This window comes from Argiope bruennichi, chromosome 2 (genome assembly GCF_947563725.1).
Source record: "Argiope bruennichi chromosome 2, qqArgBrue1.1, whole genome shotgun sequence".
NCBI classification, from domain to species: Eukaryota; Metazoa; Arthropoda; class Arachnida; order Araneae; family Araneidae; genus Argiope; species Argiope bruennichi.
The window spans coordinates 8,622,874-8,646,633 of NC_079152.1; the positions used below are offsets into that span (position 1 = coordinate 8,622,874).

At 25.8% G+C, this 23,760-nt stretch overlaps 1 protein-coding gene across 2 annotated transcripts in view; it reads left to right on the plus strand.

Annotated features, from left to right (window-relative positions):
- The first annotated feature begins 207 nt into the window (after nt 1–207).
- The window catches only part of LOC129961973 (protein PTHB1-like), a 33,840-nt gene continuing 10,287 nt past the window's right edge, over nt 208–23,760 (plus strand). Inside the window, exons 1-18 of one of the 2 annotated variants that reach the window (XM_056075624.1) lie at nt 208–594; nt 955–1,065; nt 3,206–3,338; nt 3,626–3,788; nt 4,979–5,043; nt 5,829–5,942; nt 6,529–6,700; nt 8,607–8,682; nt 8,771–8,855; nt 10,466–10,561; nt 10,645–10,774; nt 12,485–12,660; nt 14,328–14,404; nt 14,481–14,543; nt 16,245–16,446; nt 19,003–19,143; nt 20,647–20,742; nt 23,108–23,283. In XM_056075624.1, the coding sequence (XP_055931599.1) occupies nt 3,227–3,338; nt 3,626–3,788; nt 4,979–5,043; nt 5,829–5,942; nt 6,529–6,700; nt 8,607–8,682; nt 8,771–8,855; nt 10,466–10,561; nt 10,645–10,774; nt 12,485–12,660; nt 14,328–14,404; nt 14,481–14,543; nt 16,245–16,446; nt 19,003–19,143; nt 20,647–20,742; nt 23,108–23,283 (1,944 nt within the window). In that variant the 5' untranslated portion in view covers nt 208–594; nt 955–1,065; nt 3,206–3,226. Of the gene's footprint in view, nt 595–954; nt 1,066–3,205; nt 3,339–3,625; nt 3,789–4,978; nt 5,044–5,828; nt 5,943–6,528; nt 6,701–8,606; nt 8,683–8,770; nt 8,856–10,465; nt 10,562–10,644; nt 10,775–12,484; nt 12,661–14,327; nt 14,405–14,480; nt 14,544–16,244; nt 16,447–19,002; nt 19,144–20,646; nt 20,743–23,107; nt 23,284–23,760 lie in introns of those variants that run through there. The other variant, XM_056075625.1, reaches the window with a different exon arrangement.

The following is a 23,760-nucleotide window of genomic DNA, read 5'->3' on the forward strand; positions in this document are numbered from 1 at the left end:
TAAAAATTTGAATTTATTACTTTTCTACGAAAATTTGAGGGTTTCAGCACTTCCCACTATTGTTTAGATGCAAAAAAATTCATGAGAATAAATTTTCATTCCTTTAGTTTACTAACGAATGTCAAAACAATTAATTGAATCATTCTGTTGGAGTATTCGTAATAAAATAAACCGTAACTGTAGAAATCATAGTTGTCATAGCAACGGTTGACATTCACTTACATTTTTTTATTTCCATTTAAGTCACATGTTACTCGTTAATAGTAATTAATTTATAAACTGAGTGTTTAATACTACCATACAACTGTTTCTTGACATTTTCAAATAGTTCTAGCACTTTTAAATTTTTAGATCAGCGTGTCTTTTTTTAGATATTCATCAGTACTATGAATACTCCAAGCATCAGTTTTTCGTCATTGCCGGAAGCTTTCTTAGATAAACAACTACTAAAATTTGAGACTCTTTTCTACACACATTAAATGTGTAAAAAATATAATTGACTGTATGATATTTTGATTAATTATTTGTAATATTGTTATAATAATAGTATTTTAAAATGTTGTGATAATATACTTTTCCGATTTGTGTGAAGAGGTGACTTTCTTTTTTATTTATATCATTTCATATGAATAGATTATATTATTTTGTTCTGTATACTTATAATATTTATGTCTGGATCTTAAAAAGATGCCATATCTTTTTCTACAGATGATATTTCTGATATGTAAAAGTAAAATATAATTTGACATTAGTTGAAAAATAAATATTTTTATGGATTTTTAAAGATTTACTATTTTTTTTAAAACTGACAAAAATCTGCATATATTGATAAGATATAAAAATTACCACGTTAAATCATCAACTATTATTATTATTTTCAATAGTAAAGAAAATAAGATCTGTTTAATATAAAAATTGTATAGCATTTAATTAATTTAGAAATCTTTCCTCTAGCTTCATTTTACTTTCAAGAAAGTGGAAAAAAAATATTTTCCCCCATGCGTTATATCTTATTCAGAGAACAGTGACAAGCATATGTTCTGCAAGGAAAATTGGCTTTCATTGGTCAGTACTGCATGTAGTCTTGTCTTTTATTTATGTATTTTTATCGATTGGAATTCAATTTATCAATTTAAATTTTTATCGATTTAAAGTATTCAGTTTTGTTGAAAATACTACAAGTGCAATTCTTTAAAGAACAGAACTCATAATTTCTTAAAATCTCTGAGATTTATCTAAAATTTTAATTTCTTTAATTGGTTTTTTATTTTAGATTTAAATTGCATTTTTATCATTGAAATTATATATTTCTACCTGAAATTAAATAACTTTTTTGGTAGTAATGGAAATGCTGATGCTTTCTGTTAATCTGAAGACAACCAAATTGATGTCAAATATTTCAAAGATATGCCACTAAATGGTTAATTTCTTATTAACTTTGTTAAAAAATATTGTAAGAGCTTCTAAGAAACAACCAGAACTTGGTATAGTCTAACTTGATAAGACAAAAAAAGTTACAAAAGTATATATTTCATAGAGGAATGACATATTCATTTTCTGTTAGACAAAATAAATAACAAAACAAGCAGGGTTTTTTTTTTCCTTATTTTTTTTTTTTTTAAATTCAGGTGCACTGAGTTTTTGTTCTGATGCTTTGCTTTCAAAACAAAAAGTGAAAGCTGTTAGACATATCAAATATTTTTCTCTCTCTTTCTGTTACAGTTGAATATATAATTGTTGCATTATTCGTTAAAGAAAAATACTAATTTAAATAGATATAGTATATATTTAAATCTTTCTGTGGCTGAGCATTTTGCACCAAAAAATATTTTGAATGATTACCTTAACAATTCTTACATATTATTTTGACATAAAGTATACATGAAATCTTTTAATAATTAAAATTAATTTATGATTTAAAATTAAAATATTTGCCTTCAATTATTATAAATATTAAACTATGTATATTGCATAATTGGACTAAATTTCAATCTGCAACTTAGATAGTTTTTAATTACATGTACTGTAAATTTAAATGAATATGTGGTTGCTCTTATAAACAGCTAATTAGCTAATTGTACATATGACTCAGATAGCCAAGAAATTGGATGTCTCTTGACATCAAAGAATTCATAAAAAATTCCAGTTATTAAATCTTTTATTAGGGACATTTTGTCAAAGCTTTTGTCTTTAGTAATGTAAAATGTAATGTGTTTTTCTATTCTTTTTGTGTAAAAATGTGCATTTTCTCTAGAGGGTTCTTTATTGTTTGCAAGGGCCTAATATCATCAAATGTAGTTTGTTTCTTCGTGCTAGGTGGGGTTGCTCTTCTGTAGCCCCATAAAGTTTCCTGCATGGCCTCTGGCTAGGTCATGATATCACACAGTATATAATATCTACTATAAAAAAAGAGTATGACTTAAAGGATTTCTGTCAAGACATTTATTATTATTTATTATCTATTGTTAATAGATAATAAATAAAACTAATTAATAGAAAGTAAGATTTTTCTTAAATGTTTACTATGGAAATTTCGTTTATTCTATACTTTGTGCATAAAATAAATTAAAATGCCTCTTAAGGTAATTTTAATAAGATGTACAAAAAAAAATGCATTATTTGATTATTGTTAAATTTTTTCTTTACTGATATATATATTGTTTCATCTGGTTAACACAATCTATCTTCCTTTCTTTATTTAATAAAATTACATATTGGTTATTGTTAGGCAAATCAAAATACTGTAGCAACTAACAAACAATAAATCTATTGACATGATTTAAATAAATTGATTTATGATAGCTTTTACAGTGTTAAAATATCAAATGTAAATAACCAAATGAAAAAGAATGATTCTTCTCTGAAAACATTAAAATCAAATTTCTGTTCATAGAATTCATATAGGGTGGAGGAAAAAAAAATCTCTATATTAAATAACATTCATTCTGAAATTTAAAAAAACAGAAAATATCAGTAATCAATATTTAAAACCAAATTTTTACTGACCGAATGTTTAATTAGAAAATGTATTAAGATTATTGTAGTACCAATTTACTAAGTAGAAATATATATTGTAACTTTTTACAAATCATTCTCTGCAGAGTCGAAACAAGGTATTGGAGTATAGACACCTTATCATTTCTATTTTGAATTTAATAACTATATTAACATTTAATTTTTAAAAATCTTTTTTTATTTTTTTCAGTAAAACTTTTCTCTGTAAACTATGTCTCTTTTCAAAGCGTGTGATTGGTGGAGTACCAGTTGTGGTGCAGATGAAGAATTCGATAAAGGATGCCTTGCTGTGGCTAATATAGATAATAATTCTGATAAATCAGGTAAGATATTTTACAAAAATAAATTATTTTAAATTAAATATATGAATACTATTACCTTGACTTGTAATAAAATATTATTTTCTATTAGCATGTTAAGTACCAAATTTATACTACCATCAAAAGTATAAAAACTTTATGCCAAATTCATATTTTTCATAATGCTATTATCTTAATTGCTATTGAAATCTGCAAAAAGATTTGAATTTTTATATTTTCATATAATTAAATTATTAAAAGATTATTATTTTGATTTCTTTGCATTTACAAAGGATTTTTTTCCCATGTAGATAAAATTATTACTGGAAGTCACAGTGGCATTTTAAGAATTTACAAACCTCAACCAATTAAACAAGAAGATGGAACTTATTCTTCATTTCGCCCTGATGACTTGCTTCTAGAAACTCAATTAAAGCATCCCATAATTCATTTAGGAGTTGGTGTTTTGTCATCGTAAGTTCTTAAATGATTTCACAGCACAGTTGACAAAATGATTCCATTTTTAATAAAAATAATTAAATAAAATTTAATTGCTTAAAACAACTATTTTTCTGACTTTATGTTCTTATAATTTTGAATATATCTGAGAATAACTTTCATAAAAGTAATCTTAATAATAAATCTTATGGATATTCAATACATATAAGTGCTGGTAATAACAATATAATAAACTATTATATGAATTTTATACAATTTAAAGAAATAATGATTTGAACTAAAATTTTAAAATCATATTTTGAATAAAGATTATGCATGTTGAAGCATTATGCAAGTAAATCTAAATATTAAAGTTTTTTTAAAATTTATTTCTTGGTAAATTGTTTTATTTTTCTGAAATTGCAGTTCAATATTTTTATAAATATTTTGAAGCAAATATGTGTAATCAGTATCAGTAAAAATATAAATAGAAATCATTTTTTTTTCCCTTTCAAAAATCTTAAAATAAATGAAAGCTTTAAAAAAATATGGCATTGAAATACTGTTTTGTTAAAAATATGAAAAGCTATTCTTGAAAGTACTGAATGAAATGTCAAGCAAACTTATTTTAAATAAAACTTGTTATTTTTGCTGTATGATCAATTATCTATAATCAAAGAAAGGAACCACAAAAGATATTTTTTCCAGAATTAATGAGTCTATTTATAGTAATTAGAGATGATTTTTTAAATTCATTTTATTCCTTCTTTTGAAATCCAGTATGTAAATTATTCTTTAAAATGTTTTAATACTTGTTTTTACTTTGATTTAATAGTTAATACAGTTATGAAACATATAAAAGATATAAAATAATTTTGTCATTTTTTAGCAAAATAATAAATTTTCAAAATAGAAAAATTTTAATAAGCTATTATTTAAAAGAATTGGTTTTAATTTTTTAATGAAACTTAATACAAAAAAAAAAGCTTTTTAAAATGAATAAACTTTGTTAATTGAAAAATTATTTGGTATTGAAACAATGAAATACATTTCTGTTTTTTCAATTGCAATATTGCTATTTGAATAAAATGTGATAAAGTATTTTTAATAATAAAATTGTACCACATATTCTTTACATTAAAATGTTGTTACCATAATTTTCATATTTTTTTTGTTCTGCTTTCATATGATTTAGTAAACATCTTGTTTTTTAATGTGCTTTACAGAACTTCTACACTTCTTCAGCTTGCTGTCCTTCAACCTTTTAAACTATCTGTTTTTTCTGTTTCAGGTAACATTTCTTCTAACACTATTTCTGATTATTATTTTTTCTTAAATATATGATGAATTAATAAATAAAGAGTTCATTAACATCTCACACTATTTTTTAATATTTTTGGCAATTATTACTATTTTATGCAACTGGACTAAAAACCTAATCTAGAGATTCTATAGGGAAAGAGGGAGAGAAATAGCATTCACATATCCATTCTCTTTAATTTTCTATTTATTTGTTTATTCTTGTTTTATATAATACAATGCTTTGTTAATAATTTACTATTAATTGATTTGTTCTATAGCTCATCTTGGCATATTATTTTATTACTTTTATTAATCTGGCATCAAAAAAAAAAAAAAAAAAAACCTTAAAAATTATTTTTTAAATGAATCTGGAATTTGAAAATGTCAAATGCATTTGTAAAAGGAAATGTACTTTTCAAATGCATATATTTTTATGTTGTTTGGCATCTGCCTTACCAAAGTGTCACTTCTTTTATCATGTATTTAATATAGTTTAAAATTCATTCTTTATGCCAGTTAAGAATTTACTATACTAAATTTACTGTGACTAGTAAAAAAAATACATATTTCTAATTTCATTTTCAATGATCTGTTGATTGTTGTTATGTTTAGCACTTAAAAATTTCCACTTCATTTATATATTGCACTGATTTTTTTTGTCATCAAAAATTAAACATTTGTATTTTACATTACTTTTAATAAATTATTTATTGCATCTTTTAGTTCCTATTGTTTTACACAACTATTTAACTGTTTCAATTTAATTTTTTATAGCTGTGCAAGGAAGTGTAGAACATGGAACACAGGTTAAATTATCTTTGATATATGAACATAATTTACAAAGACATGCATTTTCACTCATAATTGGTTATTTTGGAGGAATCCAGGGTAAATATTCTTTGTATATGTTTTTTACATTTGTAAAAAATAATTTATCAAATATTGTTTAAAATTACTTTATGTATTCATTAATTCTATATTAAGATATTTTTACCCCTTTTCATGTAGTCCTTAATATTGATTATCTTATTTTGCTTACATAAAATGATGAAATGTTCATCAATTTTTTTAAATAATTATGTATGAGATTATAATTGGAATTTATATGTTATTTATCTTTTATTTCTTTAATAAAGATAATTAAAGAAAACTTCTGCTTTTATTTTAGTTATATCATATTTTCAAAATAAAATGGCCATTTCCTTTGAATGGAATATATGTATATTTGCCCAATTATTGTAGGAATTTTCCGTACAAAAAATAAACATATTAAGATCTTATTAGTTATTGTTAATGTAAAATTTTCAAAACATTCTGTATTTTATAGATATCCATCTAATATTTTATTTAAAATTATTAAATTGTCTTGAAATTCATAGATTACTTAAAACATTGACATAATTATGTAAATATCCTACCTGTTGATTTTTACTTATTGATATATAAACATTATATGCTGCTGAAATTTTTATAGGTAAAGAAATGATGTGTATACAGTGTTTGGATGGCACTTTATGTTTCTTTGAACAGGAACGATTTTCCTTTAGTCGATATCTTCCAAAGAGTCTTTTACCTGGTCCAATGCGTTATGTTCAAAAGACTGATTCCTTTGTTACAGTAAATGGTTATGCAGTTGAGAGCTATAGGTGTGCATTTTTATTTTTAATACATTTTAGATGTATTTTTATGTTATTGTATAGAATTTGATACTCTTCACTAAAAGGTGAATTTCTATTTCTTTTGAATCATTCATATTTCACTTATTGTTAAGGCAATGAAATGAAGAAATTTTAATTTGCTCCTTTTGACTTATTGTTAATTAGCCTTTGTTATTAAAGAATTGTTTTCTAATTTCTCATGTAAGAAAAAAATATTAGATTCCATTAGATAATATGTGATTCATTTGTTGCATTTTAATGATCAGCTATTTAGAGTTCAAACTGCCTTTTCATATCAATGACTAGCAAGGATAAGTGGCACCCAGGGCATAGGCATTGTTTCCACCCACTCATGATAGTTCTTTTAAATATTTGTCATAAACGGACCAATTGTTTTTGTCCCTTTAGCACCTTCTACAATTGGAGCCTGGAGCATCTATACCTCTCCTCTCGTCTCGGTCATTATGACTCTGATATTTTACTTAAAAATAAAATGTACTGATTAATGTAATCATGGCCATTTTTATTGATTGTTCTAAGTTGAAACAATTGCATAGATATTCTCTGTAATTTAGCATGCTTATCAAAGCATCATATGATGATATTAATTTTGAGTACAACAGTTAATAAAGTTTATGTAATATTATCAGAATTACATATAGCTATATATCAATAATCTGGCACTTCTCTAATCCGAACTTTTCAGTATTGCGAAATATTAAAGGGAAAACAGATAGCTGCAAGTTCACTGACAAGGTAAACAGCCCCCACCCCACCCCCACCCCCAAAAAAGGTTGCACATTTTGAATTTTATTTTGTAATATTTATTATATGTAATATAATTTTATATATTTCATAATATCATTCAAGTTTTATTATTGTAATGTGTTTTTGAAATAAATCTCTTCCAAGCTGTCATTTTGATTAATCTACAATTCTGAGAAATTGCTGTCAATACCTTCTCTTTTATTTAGAATAAGGCTAATAATTCCATCATTTAATATTATTAACTTTGAGTTCTAGAGTTACACTGGTTCCAGAAAATCAGAACTTCTTACTAGTCCAGTAATATTTCAAACATACTGTGATGTAAAATAGAAATCATAATAGAGCTAGGTATCTAACAATTCCTTGAACATTTATAAATTAATGTAGTAGACATATCAAAATTCCTTTAAATGTATGGAACACACCTTAAATATATGAAAGAGATATCCCTAGAGTGTTATTTGATGAGGTTTTCTTTATTAAAATAAGCTGATATATTCTTAAATGATATTATAAAAATCTGTGATATATGTTGGATTTTTTAAATATTTAACTTTTATTTGCAATTTGTTGTAAAAATATCAGATAGAGATAAAAGATTCAAGAGGTCAAGTAAATATGATAAGGCATTCTAACTTCTAATAGACTGCAAATCCTTAACATAAACATCATATATAGAATTATTGTTTTTGAAATTAAATCAATGAAAATTTGTCTTTAATTATTTATTCAGTTACGGAATATAATTGATATTGATTTGGTTATGATTGATCGTTATTGTCAATTAGTTTAATTATGTTTTGAAATATAAATTGGATTTCATTTCCAATTTTGTTAATATGCATGATAGTCTGTAAAATTCTAATGTAGTGACTGTGTAAAAAGATCCAGTATTAGAAAAAGGACCAGTTTTTAAATCTTTTGATGTTTTTTCATATGCAACTACAAAATAGCAAGAGTAGTAAAACACAGTAGGAGTATTAATATTTTTCTGAAATAAATTGAATGAAGTGAGATTATAGAGATTCTTTTATACCTACTTTGAAAATTAAAACCATTAACTCATCAAAACCTTTAAAAAATATGATAAAAAAAATTGTAACCATTGATTTCTTTATTTTTATAGATTTCAGTCATTAGCCAGTGCAACCGATGAAAACACTGAAAATGAAAATATTGGATTTAAAGGGAAAAAAGTTGCAGTATGTTTTTCTCTTTCCTAGTTAATTCATAAATTAATTCATTATTATATTGTTTATAGATTAATATATCTCTCTTTCATTCTTTTAGCCTGAATGGACTTATATTTTAGGAGATTCTGCCATGGATATCATATTGGTTGATGATAAGACATCTCCAACTATTGCAATTTTAGGTAATAAAATGTATTATTGATGAATAATGAATATTTATAATTTGGTTGTTTTATTTCATCTAGGACTCCCAATTTTCTAAGATTTTTTAAAATTTAAAGATACTCTTTAATGCAGGATACCATTTTGCACTCACTTTATAAATTAGAAAAAACTGTAATATGCTTCAAAGAAAGTTGCTGATTTTTAAACAGAAAATTACAAATCATAAGTTTAAATCTATTATTATGTAATAATTAACCTACAAATTTTATGTTAATGAAAAGTAAATTTTATATTTAAAAAATTCAAACATATAAAAGTATTTTTTAAAGAATTTTAAATGGTAGATTTAAAACTCAATTCATTTGGAAACTAAATTAATGTAATCACTTTGCGTGCATGTTTTGAAAAAAATACTATAGTTTAAAATAGAAAAATTATTGACGGTATCAACTTATGTATAAAAAAAGATTAACCATTTCTAATTTTGTTTTATATATTTGACATTATTATTTTGTATTTAGCATAATCATGAATAAATGTTTTTAAAAGTTAAACCATTTCTAATTTTGTATTATTTATTTGACATTATTATTTTGTATTTAGCATAATCAGGCATAAATTTTTAGATTTTCAATTGATTATGCTGGTCAAATTGTTTTGTTATCACTTTTCTCCAAATTTACTTTAGAATTTTAAATGGTAAGAATTGATAAAGATTTAAAATCAAATTTTGCCTATAAATTTGTCATTTATTTCACTTAACTGTATATTAAATATAGTGTATTAAATCGGATGTTTTCAAATTGGTGTGTCATGAAACCTTGAATGTTGCTTATTATTCTATTCATTTGATTGAGGCTCAACATTACTAGATCTTACTCAAAGTAGTCTCAATACAACTTCACATCCAGAATTAATCTATTCAAGCTAAATGAACATCATTTATGTTTTAATTATTATTCTTTATAAGCTATATTTTATTATTCCTTGTAATTAAAAGCTGTAGTGTGTGTTGCAATGAGCAAAAGTGTAAATAACTAAAGAGATTTCAAAAGTTGGAGAAACAGATTTTAAAATTTTTTATTTTTTTATTATGCTTGTTTTTTTTTTCAAATATAATATACTTAAATTATCTTATGTAATTATTAATTATTACGTATCAATTAATTAATTTTAAATTATTTTATAAAATTATTTGTGAAAGATTAATATTTAGAAAAATGTATTACTTTTGTGGAAATGCTCTGATCTTTAGTGTAATATAGCTTTAGAAAATAGTAATTGTTTTTTTAATGCATTCTGAATCATAATAATAATTCACTGTATAATATTTCATTTGTTTCATTATTTAAAATTAAATGTTTCATTCATGTTTAACTTCAATAAGAATAATTATTTCTTGCACTAATCAAATACTTATTTTGTTTTTTATTGAAATAATTTAGGGGAATTTTATTAAGTTAGGAATAAATATTTATTAAATAAACTTTTTTCCTTGGTGAATTTGTTTTCAAAGCCGGCTGTCATTCAGATAATTTATATTTTTGTATTGAATGCTCTATTGATAATTTTGTTTACTTAATCTAATATATTTTCCATGATTTACATTATTGTCATTTCATTTTAGGTGAAAAATTTATAACTGGTTTAAATTCTCATGGCTCAATAAAATTTTCTAAGAAACTCAGTTTCATGCCAAGATGCTTTACTTGTTACAGAGAAGGTAAATTTATTCTAAAATAGTTTAAAATAAAACAATGTAATTTTTTATTGAATAACCTGAATTATTATTTTCATATCTTGTAGAGCATCATGGTTTCCTCATAATTTTGGTTGTCACTGCTAATCAGACACTACTAATTTATCACGAAACTCAACTGAAATGGGCTGTACAATTAATGTTCCCTCCAATTTGTATTAGTCGAGCTTCATTTACGTAAGGATTTCTTTTCTTTTTTGCCTTTTTTATTTAGTTTGCATATATTTAAATTTGAACTTTCTATGCCTAAGAAAGCAAACACTGTAAAATGTATTTATATAGAAACTTTTATTATCCTTTTTATTGATTTAAAATCACTAAATAACTTTAATTTAGCATTTGTGCATATTATATATTAATATTACATTTTATTCTATGAAAACATACTTTTCAATGTCATTTTGTTTTTTTATACCAATTGAAGTCTGCACTATAACCTAGATATAAGATAGTAAAGAAGTTATGTTGTAAATCATATATAGGATCCATTTCTTGAAAGCATTTGAGGCATTAAGAATTATTAGCTTTTGAGAATTTATCAGCTCAAAAATTCACTGAAGAATTATCATTGAATTTTTAAAATATTAAGAATTATCAGCTTCTATATTGTATGATTATGTGATTTCTTGAATACTTGTATGGTATTCTTAAATTAAACTCAATTTGTTGTTTCAACATCATAGAAATATGATTTATTGACTATTTTGGGCAAGGCATTCATTAAAATTAAAGTAATTATAACTACAAATAACAGGGCTAATAAATATATGGTTATCAATTTCAAAGAATCCTCATGCCTATTAAATGAGAAAAAAAAAGCCCTTGTTATTTTTATGTGTGATTGTATTTTTTTAAGTTAGGTCATTTAACATCCTGATGCCATTATTGTTAGAAATGCAAGATAGTTATTAAAAAAATAGTACACTCTAAATATTAAAAAAAAAAAAGTAAAATGTAATGAATTTTCTGGCAATATTTTTTTTTTTTTTTTTTTTTTGCTTCAAGCTGTTATATATGTAATATTTTAAAATATATATCCTCAAGTTATTTTTTAGTTTTTGTAATTTTACCTTTCTCTAAATAATAATAATAAAAAAAAAGGGTTAGCATCTTTTTAACCAATAATAGCACTACTCAACAATAATAATATTCTCCATATATTCCAATGTTTTTAATGCATTTACAAATTTGAGGAACATTGAAAATCATTGCTTGTAGTTTTCCATTGTCTGGACCAGGGAGCATTTTTCAAAAGTATTGGAGCAGTTACTATCTTTATTAAATGTTCTAATGAATAATTTCATTAGACCAAGTTTTATATGAAATAGTGGGAGAATTGACTATCCATGGCTTTCTGGTAATATCTACTGACTTATAGTTAGCATTTCTCTTAAAGTTCATATTATTTTCTCTCAGTAATCTTCGTGTGCCCTACTAATCCACTAGCAAATAGAACTAGGATATTTGTTATATCCACATTGTTGCAATAATATGAAATTGACCATCTTTAGATCAACACAAATAAACCATAGTAGAACTTCTGCTTAACCATTTTAATGTCTTTTCTTTTTTTATTATTTTAACTAACAAGCTTTTTTTTTTTGTATATTAATTGAAAATATGTAACCATTTCCTTTGTGACATTAAATATATAAATAAAATTACATAAAGAATAAAATAAGGTGATAAATATAGAAATTAAAATCAGGAGGATAAATCAGTGGCTGAAGACATCATTAAAATTTTGAGAATGTGTATTTATTTAAAAACTAGAGCCAATTTGGTAAAACTGACATCAGTTTTGAAATAATTTGCCTCAATGTAACTTAAAACCACTAAAATTTCTTACTAACTCAGAAGTGTTATTCTTTTCTTTTTAATTTTTAGGGACATCAGAGGAATCCTTACTTTATTATCTGAGGAAGGCAATTTAGCATGTTGTTATCTAGGCACAGAACCTTCATTATTTGTATCACCTTTATCAGAACCTCAAGAAATTGATTTTAAAGTAGCTGAACAAGAAATGGAGAGGTTAAAGAAAGTAATTAAGTCATCGAATCAAAGTAAGATTTAATTTTGGATATCATCTTCCTCCTTATAAACAACATAAACTTATTATTCTATGAACTTGAACAAATTATATGAACTCAGACTTATTACGAATTATCTGAGGTCCACTATGAATGCTTTAATTTAGCCATTTTCTCAATTGAAAATAGTGTTACTAAAAATATGTATTTTGAGGATGAAATTTCAAAATTTGCAGAACAATTTATTAGAAAGAAGAGAACTTAGTATTATGTTAAGGCACAGTCCGTTGGATTTAGAGAACGAAATTTGTAAATAATTGAGTTTTCATTAAATTGCATTATAGTAATAATAAAATTATGCTCTATAACTGTGAAAAAAAAAAATTCTTGCATCATACTTTAAAGTAGTTTATTAATTTCTGACATTATATTTTATTAGTTTATTTACTGTGTTTTTCATCATAAAAAATTGCTTTCAAAATAATTAACATTATGTTCTCTGTACTTTGCAATTTGAATTAATAAATTTGCTTCTTTTATTTGCTTTTTATAAATTTTATTTTATACGTTGGTGAATTTGAAGGTGACAAGTCAAAACTCCAACTAGATGTCATCAAACTTTGTTAGGATACAAGCATATTAAAAGTCACATTCTATATAAATTATGTGCATAAATAAAATTAGCACTGAGTGTTATTATTCAAATATTTAATTTTAAAAAAATCTTGCAAAAATCATTTTGTAACAACCTTAAATAAATATACAACTTTTAAAATAATTTTAAACTAAAATAATTATAGAAATAAAATTTATTTTATTTACTATGAATTATGCACTTTTTTTTTTATTAAGGTTTCTTAAGGTATAGATTCTAACACAAAGTGGATTATATACAAGAATTTTCAAATTCTGGAAATTTTATTGCCAATAAACTTTATTATTAGCATGTGCAACTAGGCTATAACCATATGCATTTTATTAAATTGAATGAAAGTTTCTAAATGTTATAAATTCCTTATGAGTAATATTAATTAAGGACTCAATGATGTATCTTAATATCTGACTTAGAATCATAGAAAAAAAAGGCATGAATTAGATCATGAAATATTTTTGCTACTAATATGAAGTTATGTGTAGGAAAGGTTTGGAAATTTGATAAAAGAAAATATTAGAATAATATGAAAGAAAGTAGCTTACTTTCCCATTTTCTGATGTATATTTCACTTTATTATGAAATTAAATTTGCTTTGAATTCGCTGAGAATGAAGTTTAATATTTAAATGTAAAGATGGTATCTGTTATATATTTGTTGGCCATACTTTCCTGTTTCCTTTATTTTGATATTTTTTGAAATCAAAGAAGTATTAAGCATTACAATCAATAGCAATTCAAGTTGGCTTTACAAGGCTGGAAATTCAGTGTATCATGTAGTATAGCTAAATAATTTGTAATATATCACCTTTATATATAAAGTAGTCTATTCATTTGGCAAAAAAAAGTTTGAAACAAAAACATGCAATATCATTAATGAAATATCTATATTTGAAAACATTTAATCTTATGGTATTATTCATGCTTCATATGTACATGTACTAAATATGTGAGCTCTTATAGATTTCAGCATATCATCTACAATTTGTCCTGAATATGAAATTATTTCCATATTTCATTAATTTTGATTCCCCCCCTTTTTATTTTAGATTTACTTGGAACTCAAAAACTGGGGAATGAAATATCACTATCGATAACTGTTTCCAATCATCTAGCACCTGCGGATGTAAGTTTCATTCCATAACCTTTTCTTTACATCAGATTATTTTATTTTTGTCTACTTATATATGATTCATTTTCAGATGAATGAATCTAGAGATACTACCGGAAGAACACTTGGACCTGTTCCTGCTGTGCCAATAAAGGTATGCCACAATTTGTATTTCATGCTCATTTTGTTATGTTGAAGCCTTTAAAAATCCATTCTATTTATAGACTTCTTATCTGAAGTTATTTCATGATTTTTCATATAACCAGTGTCATATCTTCTTAAAATTTTCTTACAAACTCTCTAATATAGATATTTTCTCCTCCCTCCAAATAAATTTGTATATATTGGGCAAAGCTGTGAACTTCACAAGTGTTAGATTTTTATTTTCAGAGTCCCACGCATTTCAAATGCTTGGCGCAAAAAAGTTTTGTATTATGTTCTCGGACATAATTATATATAATATTATTTGGGCACAGGGAAGTCCGAACCTAGGAATTCATCAAAATCTCGAAATCGAACATTCGTTTTTTGTTCCATTTGCAAAATAATGTAAAAAAAAGGGTTTAAATTAATGAGATAGAAATAAACATGAGGTAAAAATAAAAAATAGAAATAATTATGTTTTTAAGTATACTTTTGAACCAACAATGTGACGTCAACTGCATCGATACTTCTATACATATTTCACCAGTTTTTGTTTCATTTGAAATCCCATGACTCCTCCCCCCCCCCCTTGGTATGTTACCATTAGTTACTGGTTTTCCACCATATCCTATTTTCGAAGGAAATTTCAGGGAAAATAAAACATTATTTCCCTGTAAAATTTTCTATTTCTATTTTTATTTCTTTTTTCCTCATGACAGAGTTACCCACACCAAATAATTTAACTGGTTTTTGCCAATTATTTTTTTTATTTCGTTTAGATACTTTATCATTTATTACATGCCCGTCTCCGCCCTCTATTATCGAGAAATATTGCATAATAAAGATTGAAGGAAAAAAAGAAAATAATGTGGCAGAGCATTCAGCCTCAAAAGCTAGAGTGGTTTTGTCACATTATGTTTATATATAACCAGTTAGGATACTTCATGTCTATTGTGCAACAATAATTTAAAATAGTATTTTCATTTGATGCAGTTTCAAGATGCAGTTCATCAGATTTGGTAACATCGCTAAATTAATGCTATTAATATGGCCAGGCCGCCGAAAATGCTTAGTTAAATTTTAGAATTAACTCTTTCAATATAGAAAGGCCACCAAACACTCACTTAACGAAACTGCAAAGCCTGTCCCTGTCCTCTGGATGTCACTTCCAAATTCTATTACTTTTCAGTAAGTGCCATAGATTGAAGACATATGGTACATTCTTTGTTCATTAGAGACGCTCTCCCAGATAAATTTGGGGACAGGGAATTTAAGAATAATGAAAGGATTCTGGGGCATACAGTGGCTTAATAGTTATTAGCTAAGCAGAGACCTCTTTTGTGTAACTATTGGTTAAGAACACAAGCTGTCATTGTGACTTTTGAGGGGTGGAGGAAATTGTTCTTATATTTGAGAAAAGTACTCTGAGGTTTCAATATTCTGAGGTTCCTGTACTCAAATGATTTTAGAAAAGAGAGGTTGGATTAAAGAATAAGGTTTGGTAACTATGTATTCCAATGGTATGGAAGGGGGGGGGTATCTTATCTTCGATTGAGTTTTTTCAAAATCTCTGCTCGGGAGGTTAGTTCAAATTTTGTTATTCAATGTTTAAAATTCATTTACTACTTTAAAAATTTTTTATTAATTTTCTTGTGATTTCTGTCTTTGAGATTATTATGAAGTATTGTTAAATCTTTTATTTACTTTTCAGGTGAACTTGAAATGCAGGTCTGTTATTCATGATGTGAGACTCATGGTCCATGTAGAATCTCCTTTGAAAGTGTCTCAGAACGTTTTTGTGTTTGGTTCTGTGATGGATGGCTCACAAGCAATCGCCAGTGTTTTTCTAGAATATCCATTTATTCCTTCAAGTTTAAAAGTTACTGCACATGCTGTTTATACAAATAGTTATGGTAAAATTACTTTTTTTTTCTTAAAGGTATATTAAATTTTGATTCAAATCATTTTAATCTGTTTGTTTCTTTAAAAATTAAAATTAACTTTTTCTTGATTAAGACTAGTTTTCATACAATACTATAAAATAGTACCAACCGTCCAAAAATTCGCCTAAAATCTGTCATCTTGAATCTCTATAAGAAAAATTAATAAATGGCTTCTAGAGTCGCTGTAAAAGTTGTCAGAATTACCATATTTGGTAGGCAATCAGCCAGATATATTTAACTTTGGCAAACGAACATCTTTCTAAAGTTGGTTCTTTTTCTTTTACTATGCAATATGGATTGTTTATATGTTTCCTTTTATTACACATTTAGGGGAAATAAAAAATTTTCTCTCTCTTACCTTCTTTATTTTGTTATGGTGAAATTAGTTGCGAGTTTTCTAAAGTTTTCTACTCCTTATTTAATTGCTTTGCTTTAAGCAATTAAATATTTATTATTACTTCTGCATAAAATTATCATTTTAGAAAATTCCACGAGCTTCTGCTTTATAATAAATTTAAATTCTTTCTTTATTTGTTTTGAATATATTTTTATTAAAACTCTTATTTTTGAAGTGAGAGAGTGAGGACTTCCATTTCCTTCCTACTTTAAGTTTTGAAATAGACAAAATTGACTTTTTTTCTTCTCGAAAGTATCCATTTATTTCTTTAAAAGTTTCTACATTTGTTGTATATGCAATTAATTATGATAATATTACTTCCTTTTTTTTTCTGAAAAAGGAGATGTCTATGATGTTTTGATTCAAATTAAGTTATTCTCCTCTATTTCTTTTAAAAATAATTTCTTAATTTTTCTTTAAGAGTTACAAATGCAGTACTGAATGTTCTGTTTTACCTCTCCTTCAGCTACTATTGTGTTTTATTTTTACCCTCAAAAAGAAAATAATAATTGAAAAATAATTTTTTTTTTAAAAATACTATTAATCAAAATTGTGTAATAAAACTATGTTTCATTAATATTTAATTTAAAAACATGTACTATATTAAATTCTTGTAAATAATTTTGTTAAATGTTTTTTTTTTTTTTTTTTTTTGCACTTTCTAAAAGATAAAGAAAAAATGCTTAGCTGTTTACAAAAATAGCTAAACACTTTTGTAGAAGTTACTGCCCACATTATTTTGTCATTGTAGTCAGAATTTCTTAAAAATTTGCAAATTATTTTCCAATTACGAAGAAACAAGTAATTTTAATTTTTGGTGATATAACTTTACTGCTTCTAATATAAGAAGCAGTAAAGTTTTTCATTTGAATAGAGCATACATAGATAAAAAAACAAATCTGAAAACTCTGAATTTAATGAAGAGGGTGTTATTAGTGTTATTGGATTTATAAGATCAATGTAGTAAGTTTGCCTATTTAAATCCTTTTATTTTACGAATGTCTTTCCTTTCACGAAAGGGGAATAACCAAAGAGGCTGCCATGGAATTAAATAAAAATATATGCACAAATTAATGGAATACAAATTTACAATAGCACAATCTACAAAATTCACTTCTTCCTCATTGATTGCCCTTTGTGATTATAGCCTCATATCTTATTGTGAAATTAATTTGTTTATCATGTGCCTGATTTACACTTCGAATCTTTCTTATGTTTTATAATCTTTTCTTTGTAGCAGTTTGTGAATTATAAAAAAAAATGTACATCATGGATCTGGTTTCATTAATTATTTTTAATCATGATGTGCTTCATGCTTCAGATATTTAATCTACCTGGTATGCTTGAAAATTAACAGGTTCATGAAAACAATTAAAATTGTATTATTCAGAGATGTCACTCATTAAACTAAACATCTAAGATTTTGATATTGTAAAGAGTTTTAATACAGAATTTTGTGTACAAGATTTTAACCGAAAATTTCTTTTTTTTTTAAGTTCTAAATTCTGTAAAATCATCCTAGAAGAATTTTTGCAAAATAATTTATTATAAATGTTTTATGTTTCAAGTATTTAATTTACCTGGTGTACTAAATTATTAACAGTTGTAGAATTTTTTTCAGAGAAAATGTGTTATTCAACATTATGATATTAGACAGAGTTTTAAAGAAAAATTAATTTTGCTTATAAAACTTTAATTAATAAATATGTACTCAGCAAAATAAAATTAATCATTATTATGATTTTTACAATTTACCTGGTAAATTAAAAAATAAACAGTTGTTGGATTTTCTGAAAAGAAATCAAAGTGTAAATTTAAAAAAAAATCTTTTATAAAATTAATCATCCAGCATTTTGATTATTAATATTGGTTTTAGAAGAAAAAAAAAAGTTTTGCTTATAAGATTTTAAACAGTATTTCTTCTTTTTATAAGTGTACTGAATTCAATAAAATCACCCTAATATATCATTTTTTTTAGTATTGTTAGTCTGAGACCAGCAGGTCTTTCTATAAGTTTAAATTCATAATTACATTTTTTTTTTCATTTTTAGTTAATAATTAATTAATTGTTGGACTATTAATAATTTTTGAAAGATTATTTGTTTGAATTTTCAACCATATGTGTATAGGAGCTCCTAGAATCGTTGATGTATCTGCATTGCTTCCCTTCAATGTAGTAGCCAAAGCATGCCCACCTGTGAAAGAAGGGGAAACAAAAGTAACGATTGACATCAACAAGAAACCACTTTTATTGAATGAGTTATTTCCTGGTAAGTTTTATTTGTTTTTACATAACGATATGTATTATTCGTTTCAATGTTAAAAGATTTTTTTACCTTTAACTTCTTATCTATTTTAAAACTATATAGATTTCATTATACTTTGATTCATTTGGATACATTCTTTTTCCAAAGAACTGATCGCCATGTTTGCGTACTCCTCTAAAATAAGCTGCAAATTTTTGAAGAATGCTAACAGAATATAATTGGCAGTTTCAACTTACATCTCGTTCAAAATATTGCATATTAAAAGCCAAAGGGGCAGTTGAGTAAAAATACGAGTGAAAAGAACATGAAAACATTACCGAAAATAACTTCTCTATCATAGCCTGCAGCTCAGAAAAAGAACATAAATAAATAAAAGCCTGAGGTGTTAAAAAAATGCAGTAAGATAATTAAGTCGCAAAAAAAGCATAAACATTTATAAGAAATTAAATTTAATTTGCCAATAATATAAAATACTTATTTTAGTTAATAAAATTTGAGAATGCCTGTTTGCATAGAGTATATTTATTTGTAAACCTGGTTTTTTTTTTTTTTTCCATTTTTGTTCTGATTTTTGCTTTGTATTTTTCATTTTGTATAAATGCTTATTTTACAATTATAACAAATGAATATTTATTTTCTTTAATATTTCTATATAGTACAGTGGTTCTATGTAGTATTGCAAGTGATTAAAATGACCGACCATTTTAGAAAACTGATACCGATTGTGAGGAATATTTTAAGAGTTTACCAACGCCATATTCTTCGTTTAAAAAATGCTGCTTTGAATATATGATTTTTTATTGGAATAATTCTGAAACCAGGGATACTTGTGAGGAAATTTCTATTCAAAATTTATTCTAAAATCTTCATTACTAATTGACCATGAACTTTCTTTGTTACTAATTATGATCCTTTCTTCGACAATCTTTTCAGTTTCAAATAATTAATTTTGTCGAATTCCATCTGTGGGTAATTTGGTGATGTATGCAATTTTTTCTTTCTTTGCAAACTGATAAAGGATTCTTATCTTTTCCCATTAGTAGTTGCCCATAAGTCAACATAATAAATAAGTCTCAATAAAATGCTTTTTTGTTAGTTAGTCTGTTTAAAAACGCAGAAAAGCGTTTTCAAATTTCTGATTCTCTGAAACTTGAAGGTTAGTTTGTATTAGATTATTTTTCTTCCTGAGCATATCTTATTGTTAGCTTTTTGTTTCTTTATTTTGTAAACAACATTGGCTCATCTCATGTCTATGACTTTCAATGTTTTATCGTTTATATTACTTATTGTATATTAAAATTTAATATAGATATTATGTATTCTTATTTAGAGTATAATTTTTTTAAAAATTTTAATAATATTGTATTGAGCTTCTAAAGTTTGAATGTGAGCCGATCCATTTCATCATCATTTAACTTCTCCATATTGTATGGATAAATTTGCAGTTATTGGTTATGGATTTTGTAATGGTTATTCTCAGAATGATATATCTTGTTGTTTTTTTAGAATTGTTTATTGATGGTGCATCGTATCCTGGAGGAGCTTTGGGTATTGAATACTTTTCAGGACATGTGGTCACTATTATGCCATCTAAAACTGCTCGTAAGTAATGATAAATCGTGTTTAGCAGTTCCTCATTTTAACTAAGTGATCATACAGTTGAATTTCAAAATATTTGACTTTATATTAAAAGTCAAACTTTTGAACTAATGAATAAATTGTTATGAGTAGATGAATGAAAACAAGTATGTGTTACAAGGCTCATAAAACTATATGGGACTGTGAAAGTGAATCCCAAATTCTGAAATTGCAGCTCCTTTCTCAAAGAAGTACTTGTGCATCAACCGCATACCAGTGATTATTCGTAAAAAGTAACTGTCAAAGATGCCATGTTAATCATAGTTAGAATTTGAATATGTTCGATAGTGACGAGCAGTTAAGCCTAAAGTTCGCCAATGTAATGCAATTAAGCCAAAAGTTCACCAATGGCTGCCGTTAATACTCAAGTATCCTTGACAAGCTTGGAATGAAGGAAACGATATGGCAAGGAATATCTGGAAACGAAACGAATTTTCAGAGGTGTTATTTGGAGCAAAGAAAGTTTCTATTAGGCCATCCAAATGTGATCATGTGTGTTGGCTGAATGTGCAATGTCCATCGCAGCAGTGCTGAATGATATTACTCCCGTTGTCATATTCACATAACAGCTTAATGAACTCTAGCTTTAACCGTGACGATTTTTGAAAATCAATAATTTCAAGTGAAAAATTTATTTTTCATTTAGTTTTTAGTGGTTTATCCTTGTTTGGACCATTTTTTTTTCTTTGCCACCATTTTTAACATAATGGACTACAGCAAACTAATAAAATGTCCTTTATTTTAATGTGCTCTTTCATTTTGCCAAAGATCTCAACAATACCAATTCGTCAAAGTCAGAAAACAAAATGGCTGTTAACATTATTGTGAAAGGAATTGCTAAAAAAGGTCTATTTGTTTGTTTGTGTTATCATGTTAACAGCAAAATCAAAGAGCACACTGAAGTAGATTTCAACCAAAGGTTTAATAATTTTTATTGACATCCGCATCTACAGGGTTATTTTCGGCTAGAATTAAACTGTGAAAAAACTACTGTTTGAAATCTACTTTAAAATGCCTCTTGAGTTTGTCGCCAATATAGTAACTATAGCAAGTAAGCAGAGTAATTTTTCTACTACTCTGTTCATAGTATTGTTTACCGTGTCAGCTATCTAGATTTTTGACTTTGATGTCTTAGCATTCTTGGCGATGTGGAGGAGCACATTAAAGTAGATTTCCACTGAAAAATTTGAAGTTAGGAAGCTTTGGTAGAGATAAAGCATTTTAAACAAATATGAAAATTCTTATTTACAAAATATATCATCCTTTGGATTTAATAGCTTCGACTTATATAATTATTCTGAAAAGAAAATTGTAACAAAATGAAAAAAGCTGTAAAAAACAAAAAATATTTGATAGAAATAAACATTTAAAATTATAACATATTCTGTTTCATTAAATTAACTTAATTAACTTTTTGATATAAGTGCTCACTATTCTTCATTTATCTCTAATTGTCCAAAAAGTTTTCCTGAGTTTTAAAAATACTTTTTTTTAAAGGGGAAAACAGAAGGAAAAAAAAGCTTTCCAATAATGATATATTCTCTTAAATATACCAATCTTAGAGATGGATGCAACTTTGCTCATCTCTTAACTTTTTCTGTTAAAACCGACTTTGCACAGATATTTAGTTTTCCCAAAATATTAAATTATTTTATTTAGAAAACAGGGAATTTATTTTCGCATTTATTCTAGTTTTCGTTAAATTTACATTTGTCAATCTTTTCAAACAACAAAAGCGAAATTTTAGAACAATGATTTCCACATTAAACCAGCCAAGGAGGTAAATATTCTAGGCGAACTTAGTTGATCGCCAAAATTAACAGTTTGTTATAGAATCATATCCGAAACTTTTTGCAAAAACATTCCATTCCTTTTTAGTTTTTCTAGAATGAAATCTACTTTAATATTTCCTTTAAGTTTGTCACTAATATAGCTCAGATAAGCAAATAGGGTGATACTATTACTGATGTTTTAAGTAATATTTTTTGTTGTACTGTAACCTTTTACTTTCACGATTTAGCAATTTTGACGATGGAAAAAGACACTTTAAAGTAGATTTCAACTGGAATTCTAATCTGTGAAAATAAATGAATGCTTGAAATGTATCATAAAGGGTTACTTGTTGGTTGTAAGCGCCAAGTAAAAATTTCGCCAATTTGGCGATTTCAATCGTCAAACTATATAGCATGTGATTCGCGACTTGAGTATATTTCCATAATTTGGCGAATTTTTTTCTTGACGCTTTTTGCCTCCGTTAAAACCGAATTGTACCCGCAAATGTTTGTTTTTCTCTATATTTGAAATTGTTTTAATTTATTTTGTTCTTAAGAACGTTACAGGATTCAGAGTGACCAGTTCCCTGCTCTCTGGTTGGCTGTTTCTGAATTGGTTCGGAGGCTTCAACATAAATTTCGAAAAGAAGCTGATAATGCAAAGTTAATATGCAGCTTTAATTCTCCCATTCCTTTGCAAGATTATTTTAAAGTGATTGAAGAACATTTCACAGTGAGTGCATATCTAGTGATGTTTTTTTACATGTTAATGCTTCTCCACTAACTCGGCAACAATTTCAAAGAGCATAATTGAGGCGCCAAATCAATTTCCTGTTATTGTATCAGTTGTTAAAGTATTAGATAATGCACCATGAGAAATAAAATTATGTTTTGCGATTTAAAGTTGCTGTACTTAGTGCATGAGTCACGTTAATATAGCTCGCGCTTATCCTATAATGATTGATTTTTCGCATAAGTTGATTGCTGTTTGGTTAGCTGAAGATTACATTTTGTATTTTATAGTTATATATTATTAACCCCTTGCCCGTACCATTTAATTCAATGAACTCCTGGCTCAATCGGTAGTCGACGGCGTGCACTAAACGAGCCAGAATTATTCACCGAAATGAATCACTCTTGTGTATGTCGAAACTTATTCAATTTTGACGCACGTACGAGAAAGTTCAAGTAAAAATATAATAGCAACAAC